Genomic DNA, 11,935 nt, shown 5'->3' on the forward strand with positions numbered 1-11,935 from the left:
GCACCTGCTAATGATTAGTATTTGATTAAATATAATAGTTCACACCTTAATTCATGATTAATGTTTTTGGTTAAGAACTTTTGCTCTGGTTTGTGTTTTAGACGTGAACGAGTGCTCGGAGCTCAACAAGCGGATGTCCCTCTGCAAAAACGGCAAGTGCATCAACACGCCCGGCTCCTACCGGTGCCAGTGTCTGCCAGGCTTCACGCAGTCCGACCGGCCCAACTACTGCGTCCCCAGCCAGGAGAGCTCGCCCAGCTCAGCCCGCACCGCCACCGAGTGACCAGCAGGGGGCGCCACTACAAAACACTACAAACACTCTTATTTAATCTAAGCCCATATACTCTGCACTGTATGAATACCAGAAAACACACACAAACACGAAACAAACAAAAAACTACAAAAAGCAAAACAACTGCAAGAGAAATTGTCCTACTTGATATGAAGATAAATTTAACATTGCTATTGTTTTATGGTGCAACGGCAAGAGAAAATAGAACTGTATAAAAATTGTATGTTTTTATTGTCTGTCTGTTGTTTGTCATTGTTTTTTTTGTTTTTTTTAGAAGGAGTTTTTTTATGTGCCGAGAGAACTTTAGGCACAGACACGACAAACCCTATGAACTGAGCACTGGGGGATAATCTGCTTTATTTACCAGGGCCGAGATTCCACAACGATGGACTTTTGTTTTTTATTACAAAGAGGGTGCCCAAGCCTTTTCTTGCCTTCCTCTTTTTCTATCTTTCTCTCTCCCTCTTGACTCTTTTGTTTTTTGCTCACTTACTCTCAGTTTCTTGTCTCGCTCTGCCTTCCTTTAGTACAGTGCTAATAAGACACATATATACGCACATATATGCAGCTCTGTAAAAAAAAAATTAAAGACCACTTTAAAATGATGATTTTTTTTATTTTACTGAATTGAAAACCTCTGGAATATAATTAAGAGGAAGATGGATGATCACAAACCATTAAACCAAGCTGAACTTCTTGATTTTTTGCACCATGAGTGGTGTAAATTTACCCAAAAGCAGTGTGTAAGACTGGTGGAGGAGAACATGCCAAGATGCATGAAAACCGTGATTAAAAAACAGGATTATTCCACCAAATATTGATTTCTTAACTCTTAAAACTTTATGAATATGAACTTGTTTTCTTTGCATTATTTGAGGTCTGAAAGCTCTGCATCTTTTTGTTTGTTTTTTCATCCATTTCTAATTTTCTGCAAATAAATGCTATAAATGCTCTAAATGACCATATTTTTATTTGGAATTTGAAATAAATGTTGTCCGTAGTTTATAGAATAAAACAACACTGTTCATTTTACTCAAACATATACCTATAAATAGCAAAATCAGAGAAACTGAAGTGGTCTGTTAATTTTTTTTCCAGTGCTGTATATTGACTATATTGCCAAAAGTATTTGCTCACTCCTAACGCTTCCATGACCACAGGTGTATAAATCCAGTTGCCTAGGCCTGCAGACTGCTTTTACAAACATGTTGATAGTGAAAGAATGGGTCTCTCTTAGAACTAGTGAACTCCAGTACTGTGGTAACCTGATAGGATCACTACCATATATTTTAAAGCCAACTGTCAGTGATATTGTAACACAGTGGAAACGACCGGGAATGACAGCAGGGTCAGCGGATGCTGAGGAGCATCACAGTGCACAGAGGAACCAGCTTCCTGCAGAGTCACAGAATCACTACACACCTCCAAACTTCATGTAGCTTTAGATCAGCTCAGTACAGTACAGTAGAACAGTAGAGTATAGAGATCTTTATGAAATGGACATTTTTCATAGAAGAGCAGCTCAAATCCATCCAAGCCTCACATCCCCAAACACAGCAGTGCAGGTGAGCACAGGATACTTTTGATAATATATACAACAGTGTATACACAACATCTACAATGATCAAAAATACCAAAAACCGGCAGCACTTGTTGACTGGAGATTTACAGATTTATTAGAATTACAAAAATAAATAACCACACCTTCAATAAGATAAGATAAGATAAGATAAGATAGCACTTTAATGATCTTGAAGGAAATTACAGTGTCACAGTACTGTACATACAACACACATGATCAAATCAATTAAGAAAATGATCTATTAGCTATTATCACACAAAAGAAAAATAAATAAATAAATAAGCATGGCTAATAAAGGTTTTTTAGGTGTATTCAGAGGCAGCATATGTATTATTGCAGTTGGAAAATAAATAAATGTTATTATTAGGAGTAACAGTAACATGGGAGTGAAATTCTGTGAAGTTCTGCTGCTTTTTACTATTTTCTATTTTTGATCACTGAATTTGTTGCCAGGCACCTCATTGTGCAGTGAACACAGAAACAGAAACAGTCTCTTTAACATCTTTGAGCATGAAAGAAAGAAATTACATAATGGAAATAAGCTTTGTTTTTTTTCTGTTGGATTTTTTTTATTATTACTAGATTTTTGTATGAATGATAAAAAGCAAGCTATTTCTCTGTGTCTGGGACATCGGACAATAACGACGTTATGGTAGTTCTCTTTTCCTCTGCCCTGTGGAACAGGCGTACTTCCATGTTTATCAGCTCCGGGAGCAAGACTAGCTGATCCGGAATCAGCTGGCCTATTGGAAATGTTTGGTTTTTTTTCGTTCAGGAGCAAACGATTGTTAAAAGCTGATCCTGGATCAGATATCCTGCTCTGCTGAGTTTGATGAATTGTAGTCTGTAGTCTTTACACCTTTACACTCTTTCTACTTTGCTAAAGCAACTATATCCTTTCTATTCCGCCAAGAGCAAAAAAATAATAAAAAAAAATAAAAAAAAGAGAAAGCAACATTAGGAGTATATGGGAGGTAATACTTTGTTTTACAGTTCTTTAAGTTCTAGGTATCAATCAGGTCAGTGTATGGGTACAGGTTTAGTTCCCATTGATTTTTTTGTATTTAATATATCATTTGAACAGACAAACTATGCCTTACACTGTGCCAAAATTTCTTGATAAACAGACCAATAGAAATACTTGAAAATGACCTGGGAAAAAAAACCTTTTACATTAACTTCCATTGAAAGTTTAAAAGCTTTTTTTTCTCTCTCCTTTTAAAGTTGCCGTTTTGGAGATGCTTGTTTTTCATTGGACAGTTACGATATACAATGGTGGCAAAACAGTGGTAGCTTTATTTTATATATATAGCAAATTTTATACATGCCACGCAGAAGTTTTTTCCAGCATGCCATGCTGCTCTGAACTCACAGTCTGCAACTGGTCTAGATATTAAACCTGCTAGATATTTGCTGGGTGTCTGTGACTCATCTGCGATCCCTAAATATGTGTGAACCAGGCATCAGCTAGTCTCTGAGCTTATCATCATGATCCTCTGAATAATGATTTAAAACTAAAGGAATTCGTACCTCATATTTACCTGATTAAATCCTAGAACGTTGCGGGACTGCAAAAGAAAGCATCACCAATAAATGAAGTGCCTTTATCTGTTCTTTCTTTATTTCCACATCCAAAAACAAATCACTGCGTTCGACCATGATGGCGAAAAAAGTCTTGCCAGGTTGCAAAGCTGCTGCTATGAAACAGCCGTGGGATTTATTTTTCTTTCTATTATTTTTTTTGTACATTTAAACTAAAGAGTTTGATAAACAGTTTATGTATTTGTAATTTGTACATGAATAAATAGCTCTTGTATGATTATCCATATAATGTATATTAAAACTCTTTTAATAAATCACAAACTGTGATATTTACAGATGCTCTTTTTTTTTTTGTGAATCATTTTCCACCGGTACCTTGACGCTGATAATTTAATCAGGCACATTTAAAATCCTTTCATTTTCCCAAAAATCATCATTGCACCGTATGTATGAATTTTACCAGTCAGGTTGTAAGGAGCAGTAAAGCCACTCTGCTGAAGTAAAGGGTTATAAAAGAGTTTAGTTTAGTTTTCCAGCACCTGCTGCAGCAGTATTAGCATTAGCTGCTAACCACACTAAGCGCTAGCTCCTTCCCTGTTCAGAGGTGAGTATTACCGACCTGTAGTCTGCTGCTAAGCAAGATAGCACTCCTGAAGTAGTATTAGCATTAGCCGTTAACCTCAGTGCTATTAGAGGTGAGTATGTTGGACTGTAGTCTGCATGTTTTCCATGTTAAAACAAGATATGTGGAATGAACCGCTGGCTAATATCACTCTGGCTTACTGGAAAACACTCAGGGCTCCTTAGTGTGTCTCTGTCGGGTGGCATTAGACGTTAGCTGCTAATGCTAATGCTCCAGCTTTAGGGGAAATCTTGAAATCTAAGCTTACTGTAAATAAACAGAAGCACTTTACTCACCCAAACAAACAATTTAAAGAGTTTTCAGGAGAGAAATTATTAGACCTTTATACAGCGCTCGTTTGACTTGTCTGACTCGTCTATTATTATTATTTTCTACATTCTAATTTATTGGTTGAGGTGTTTAAAAAAGTGTAGTGTTTAAATGTTGATGTGATGAAAACCAGAGCACATCAGATTTTAGATTTGACATTTTTTCAAAACCAAGTGCGAGTTTACTTTGTAATATTAACAATGAAAAAACATTTGTTTCCATTGGGCAATACACTGACATGCCAAAAGTCATGGGACAGCAGTATACAAATTTATCAGTAAGTGTTGTTTTAGGGATTGGCTTTGGAACACCTTCACTTGTATCAGTTCTAAGGTGTTATCTTGTATGTGAAGTTGAAGGCATGATAAAGGGTGACAGATTGATGGGGCATTTTATTTCTGAAGTTGTGCAGGTATTTAACATTCCTCCATCCCCAGTGTTACATGTGTACCTGAAATACGTCATAGACTTATTGATTATCATCTTTGGACAGCTGGTATTGGTTCTGAACTCTTTTCTAAGGCATTTTTCACTTGCAAAGGATGCTACCCACATAACAGCACAGGTCAGAACATTGTATAGTCAGTTAAGTACAGTGATAAGCCCCTCCCTGCTTATGTCACATGCACAGTCCAGCGTAAAAATAGAATTATTTGCATATCTCTCTAAGTCAAACCTGTAGAAAAGACAAAACTCGTTTGAAAGTGTGACGTCTCCCTCGTCCACTGAATTGCCATAGATCCCTCCTTCAGACGAAGCCTGTTGGCTAATCTTGCTAATCCGAGGTTTTCAAATGACTGAAATGGTGCCAGAGAGGTTCTACGCAGGTTTCTCTGTTGTGTCTTTACAATAAAGGAGTCATCCAAACGACTCTACGAAGCAAATGATTCTTGACACCAAACTCTTTTAGCTGATTTACTGAAAACGGATAGATGTATTTTTCCTTTTTTTTCTCAAGCTTTTAACCTTGCAAAAAGTGAGATTTGCATAATATATTCCCCTTTACAGGGACCAGTAAGGTAAAAACATTCATATATTGCCTATCTGAGAATTGAATTAAAATTCAATTCAAAATTCAATTACATTTTAAAAGACCAATAAAAAGAAAAAAACATTAAATGGGAAAGTGTGTCCAAACTTTTGACTGGTACTGTGTATGAATAAAACACATTTGCATATAATTTGTATTATATAATGGTGGAAGCAGTGATGTCATCAGCTCCTTTTTTTTAAATAACCAAATGTTACAGTCACACAAAGACTGATGAGGTCATACCAATGTGTGTGTGTGTGTGTAAGTGTGTGTGTAAGTGTGTGTGTGTGTATTTTTGTTAGTAGACAGAAAAAGACAAAAGAGGAGGCCGGAGCCACTGATGGGGTGAAAGAGAGGAAGGAAAGTGGGCGGAGAAAGAGAGGGGGAGTGGCAAAGACAGAGATTGTGTGTGTGTGTGTGTGTGTGTGGTGTGTTTGGGGTGGGGGGGGGGCAGTGTGTGAGAGTGTGTGTATGTGTGTGTAGAGACAGACAGAATCACATGCTCTCCTCTTGCACAGCACGCTGCTGTTTGGCTCCAGTCTGATCTCATCTCCATGAGCTGTGTGTGTGTGTGTGTGTGTGTGTGTAAGTGTGTGTGTGTGTGTGACTGAGAGTGTGTGTGGGGACAAGCTTGGACTAAATCTGGACTGGACTGGACATAGGCAAAGTGGCAGAGCGGTCAAGAGCAAGGTAAGATATTGCTGACTGTTATTAATCTGAAGAGCAAGTTCAGTACTGCTGTTATACACTGCATCATAAACAGAGCCGCTCGTATAGACATTATATACAGTACACAGAGTGCTATAATTTATATATACAATATAATACATGATATATAATGCACTGGGTATAACGCTATTTTGATTTTATTATGTTTTTGCATTGTTCCTGTAGTAAATGGCTTTGTATAATTTACTTTTTCACTATGTACACAGTGATGTAATATGCTATGCATAACATTACTTAACATTACTTGACACACATATACACATATACTATATGCACATTGTGTATACAGTATTATATACAGCATTACATACTTTACTTCTATGTACACTGTAAGAATGTAATGATGAATAATCCATTTTATTTACATTAAGTAAATACAATGTATAATATACATATCGTTATATTACTATGTACTTTCATAGCATTCAGTGCATTCTATAATATACTATATACTTTATAGAATATAACTATGTATACAATGTATACAGTCTGTAGTAGACATATATTTACTTACATAATACTACTGTGTACATTGTACACAGTATGTATAATATATGTATAATGTATGTATACTATAATGTTATAATGTAATGTAAATACATTACATAAGTACATAATATAATATTACATAATACATAGGAAGATATATATATAAGTAATATGCATAATATTACCTTATTACTTTATTATGTACATGGTATATTCGGTATAACATTACATACTATATATATATATATATACTATAATACTTTATTGTAGTAATACATACTGCTTATAACATACATGACATACTACTGAACAGGGTAGCCACTGAACTACGGAATGGAGGAACTACCGAACTATAAAATAGAGTAACTACTGAACTACTGAACAGGGTAGCCACTGAACTACGGAATGGAGGAACTACCTAACTATTAAATGGAGTAACTACTGAACAGGGTAGCTACTGAACTACTGAATGAAGTAGCTACTCAACTAATGAATGGAGTAACTACTGAGCTGCTGAACAGGGTAGCAACAGAACTGTTGAATGGGGTAGCTACTGAATGGAGTAGCTACTGAACTACTGTACGGGTAGCTACTGAACAAGGTACTTACTGAATGGAATACCTAATGACTGTGGTAACTGCTGAACGGGGCAACGACTCAACAGAGTAACTACTGAATGGGGTAACTCCTGAATGGAGTAGTTACTGAACTACTGAACAGAAAAGCTACTGAACTACTGAACAGAAAAGCTACTGAACTACTAAACAGGGTAATTACTAAATGGGGTAACTCTTGAATGGAGTAACTACTGAACAGAATAGCTACTGAACCACTGAACAGGGTAACTACTGAACCACTGAATGGGGTAGCTACTGAACAAGGTAATTTTTAGACAGAGTAGCTAATGACCAAGGTCACTACTGAACGGGGCAACTACTGAACAGTATAACTACTGAACGAAGCAACTACTGAACAGTGTTACTTCTCAATGGGGTAACTACTGAACGGAGTAGCTACTGAACTACTGAACAGAGTAACTACTGAACGGGGTAACTACTGAATGGAGTAGCTACTGAACAGTGTAACTATTGAACGGGCTAACCACTGAACGGGGTAACTACTGAACGGGGTAACTACTGAACGGGGTAACTACTGAATGGAGTAGCTACTGATCAGTGTAACTATTGAACGGGCTAACCACTGAACGGGATAACTACTGAACGAAGCAACTACTGAACAGTGTAACTACTGAACGGGGTAACTACTCAATGGAGTAGCTACTGAACTACTGAACAGTGTAACTACAGAACAGGCTAACTATTGAATGGAGTAGCTAATGACCAAGGTCACTACTGAACGGGGCAGCTACTGAACAGTATAACTACTGAACGGAGCAACTACTGAACGGGGTAACTACTGAACGGGGTAACTACTGAATGGAGTAGCTACTAAACTACTGAATAGAGTAGCTACTGACCTACTGAATGAGGTAGCTACTGGACAGTATAACTACTGAACCAGATAATTACTAAACCACAATGTGACTGAGGAAAGGACAAGAGACCGACCAAGGTCATGCACCAAAACATTGCTTCTGATTGTGTGTGTGTGTGTGTGTTAGGAGACAGACAGTGTATAGTTATCTGTCATGTTGGTGATAAAGATACTGCTGTAAACTTTTTTCTGGGGTGTGTGGGATTGTTTTGTAATACAGTGAGAGGTTAAGATGTCACTTCAGACGAAGCAGCGTTTCTGTGTGTGTGTGTGTGTGTGTGTATAAAACAACACATACTAAGTACTATGTACACAGTATATAGAATAATATGCTTTATCAGTATTTAATATACATAGTAAAGTAATGTGAGCAATGTTATATACAGTACACTATATACTATATTATATACTAGTCGCTACTATACTGTATTCATGCAAAGTATATTACATTGCTTGACTACATGGATAAATTATTGGAACACAAGCGTGCATTGTTTCTTCTGTAATATTGTAAAATCACTTCTTCTGATTGGTCCATGTTTATCTGCTCTAGAGGATCCTATTCTCTTAGCAATACTTCCCATGGGGTACAGAGACCACACAAGCTCTGCGTGTGTATTTGGCATTTATTATGTGCACAAAATTTAATCTCAAAAGTGATTGATTACACTGTTACTGTAAAAATAATAATAATTTATTACAGAATATTAGAGGTTTTTAAAGAGTATTTTAGTATTTAAATAAAGACATAATACTGTAATTATTCTTTACAATAACCATGTGCATTTTAAATGCTAAATTAAAGCTATGCTGCTATAAAGTTGCAAAGAAGTTCACTGTAAATGAAAAGTAAAATACTTGCTAATGAGATGAGTTATTGCATTACAGTTCTTAGCAAGTAATGTTTGTTAAAGTCCTGCTTGAGTTAAGAAGTGTAGGAAATTGTAACTTGCTCTCATGGCCTGCAATACTGTGGCCAAGCTGTCAATCATCATATAAAATACAACCCAAGAACCCAGAATATAAAACCCCAGAAGTATCCACTCTAGACAAGACTACACACTGATGGTGACACATGTTCATTATGCAAATAAAAGATGTCAGGGGCCAATAAGAAAGATGGCATTTTTTTGTGTGATATGGTAAGAAATGTTACTAAATATAGTTGTGCATCTCAGTTGTTCAGTTTAGGTAATATTTACTCAAAATATCTGCAAAACTTAAACAAAACCCAAACAAAGTGAGTGCATACTTTGTTTCATTTTTTAATTTAAATTTATAACTGGGAAAACCTTTGGAAGCTTCTACAAATGGTAGATTTGATGTGTAGTCTCAAAACAAAGCAGTAAATTCTTGGGAAACGTCTTAAACCTCAATCTAAACACCACTTCAGTTTCTGAGTCAGTTTCTCTAATTTTGGTATTTATAGGTGTATGTTTGAGTTAAATGCATATTGTTGTTTTATTCTAGAAACTACGGACAACATTTCTCCCAAATTCCAAATAAAAATATTGTCATTTAGAGCATTTATTTGTAGAAAATAAAAAAATGGCTGAAATAACAAAAAAAGATGCAGAGCTTTCAGACCTCAAATAATGCAAAGAAAACAAGTTCATATTCATAATGTTTTAAGAGTTCAGAAATCAATATTTGGTGGAATAACCCTGTTTTTAATTATAGCTTTCATGCATCTTGGCATGTTCGCCTCCACCAGTCTTACACACTGCTTTTGGATAACTTTTAGATGCCACTCTTTGTCCAAAAATTCAAGCAGTTCAGCTTGGTTTGATGGCTTGTGATCATCCATCTTCCTCTTGATTATATTCCAGAGGTTTTCAATTTGGTAAAATCAAAGAAACTCATCATTTAATTACGTGGTCTTTTACTTTTTTTTCCAGAGCTGTATATGTAGAGAGAACAGCTGTTTTTATAGGGCATCCCAAGATGATTTAGTTTTACAACAGAACATTGTTAAACAGTTATTCACTGTATTTATTTGCTGTAAAAATATTAAAGGTACAAATGCTTATGTAGGTTTAGGTCATTAAGTCAACACAACTTAATATCTTGTGATATAATATCAGCACACCAGTACAAGAAGTGCAGTCAGTAGTGCACAATAGTGTAGTGCAGGTACAGCATGTGGTTTGAGGTGCAGGTAAAAGCTACAGCGACGGAAAACAGACATTCAGACGGCCACGGCGACGGGTAGCCTACCAGAAATACTCTGTGGTTTAAACTTTAAAATCTGATGGAAGGAGACTGTCACCAACAATTCAATTAGCAAATGAATCATTTAGGAAATATTTAAATGATTAAAAGAGTAATCAGTTGAGAAATGTATATCAGTTTGTAAAAAAATATATATATATATAATGATTACACTGACTTGTCCTTGTTTGAACTATAACACTTTCATTAGCACTGAATAATTTGCTTTATGTTAATCAATACTAGGATATTTATAAATAGCTTATGCCAGTAAATCAACATGACTTTGTAAAAAACAGGAGATTCCAATATTGCATATTCCTATCTATATGCATTTATTTTTAATTTAATGTATTTAAATATATTTTATTCTGTATTTACATTATGTATTATTACCAAACAAATTAAAACATTTAACCAAAGACTGAATACCAAACACAGAGGCGACAGATGGGATGATTTTTCACTGATTTTCAGATCTCACTGATTTTTGTCTTCCTTTAAAAAAAACAATTACATATTGTCCATTTAAAACTATAAACACTTACCAGACATACCAACAAATACATAGCTCTATGCACTTTATAATTCATCCTGTAACTGGTACGTACATGTGCAGTCACATCATCAATTAACACCAGTGATCAAGTTGACAGTCACTGACAGTCATTAATGGCCATGTAATAATGGATGATGATGTATTACTTCACTATTGTTTCTTGGTTTCATTTTGCTTTTATCTGTCCAAAGAGTATGGTTACATATACCATCAGCAGGTTTTTGAGATGTTTCCTCGCCTAATCGAGTGTAATCTGGACTTTCTGTGTGTGTTTAGACTGATAGGTGCTTTTGGGTTGAGCAGATCAGTGGTGAGCATCCTGTAGTCCAGGGATTAGGAACTATGATCTGGAGTCTAGCAGAGCTTGATATTTCCCCTGCTTTGGCAAACTTACTAAACCCTGCAACATGTTCCTGAAGTACATCAGATCAGTTTCAGTCAGTAGGAAAGTCACCACAGAGTGTAGGAAGGTTCTAGCCGCTGCTGTAGCTCTTTGTCTTTATCTAGCAGTGGTCAGTTTCTGTGTCGGGGTGTTGCAGAGTGGTGAGCCTCTGTGCACGCTGCAGTGATAAAGTTCTAGCCGTGTGTTTTTCTCTGTGTGTGCTTAGACTGACATGCCAAATGTCACGGGACATGTGACTAGTATCATTTCACATGGAAGGTGAACACTGTACACTGACCATCAGGATATGCATGCGGGGCATAACTGTGGATGTCATTTCTGAAGATTAATATACATCATGCTTTTTACCTACTTTTGGTCTACCCTACACTACTCTGCACCATTCTACTCTACTCCACCTCACTCTATCCACTATACTACACTGTACTATACTATACTCTGCTCTTCACTACTCCACTCTACACTACTCTGCACCATTCTACTCTACTCCACCTCACTCTATCTACTATACTACACTGTACTATACTATACTCTGCTCTTCATTGCTTCACTCTACACTACTCTATCTACTATACTATACTCTACTCTGCTCTTCACTACTCCACTCTACACTACTTGACACTATTCTACTCTACTCCACACTACTCTA

The 11,935-nt window shown here is 36.2% G+C and overlaps 2 protein-coding genes across 9 annotated transcripts in view; both read left to right on the top strand.

The window, feature by feature from the left end:
• ltbp1 (latent transforming growth factor beta binding protein 1) overlaps window positions 1–3,749 on the top strand; it is a 244,512-nt gene extending 240,763 nt beyond the window's left edge. For all 8 annotated transcript variants that reach the window (XM_049464179.1, XM_049464180.1, XM_049464184.1 and 5 more), the window contains one exon: window positions 102–3,749. In XM_049464179.1, coding sequence (XP_049320136.1) covers window positions 102–283 — 182 coding nt within the window. In that variant the 3' untranslated portion in view covers window positions 284–3,749. The remainder of the gene's footprint in view (window positions 1–101) is intronic.
• A 2,127-nt stretch (window positions 3,750–5,876) lies between these two features.
• rasgrp3 (RAS guanyl releasing protein 3 (calcium and DAG-regulated)) overlaps window positions 5,877–11,935 on the top strand; it is a 121,751-nt gene continuing 115,692 nt past the window's right edge. Inside the window, exon 1 of the mRNA XM_007238737.4 lies at window positions 5,877–6,091. The gene's annotated coding sequence lies outside the window, so the exon portion shown is untranslated. The remainder of the gene's footprint in view (window positions 6,092–11,935) is intronic.

Source organism: Astyanax mexicanus, chromosome 14, assembly GCF_023375975.1.
Source record: "Astyanax mexicanus isolate ESR-SI-001 chromosome 14, AstMex3_surface, whole genome shotgun sequence".
NCBI lineage: Eukaryota > Metazoa > Chordata > Actinopteri > Characiformes > Acestrorhamphidae > Astyanax > Astyanax mexicanus.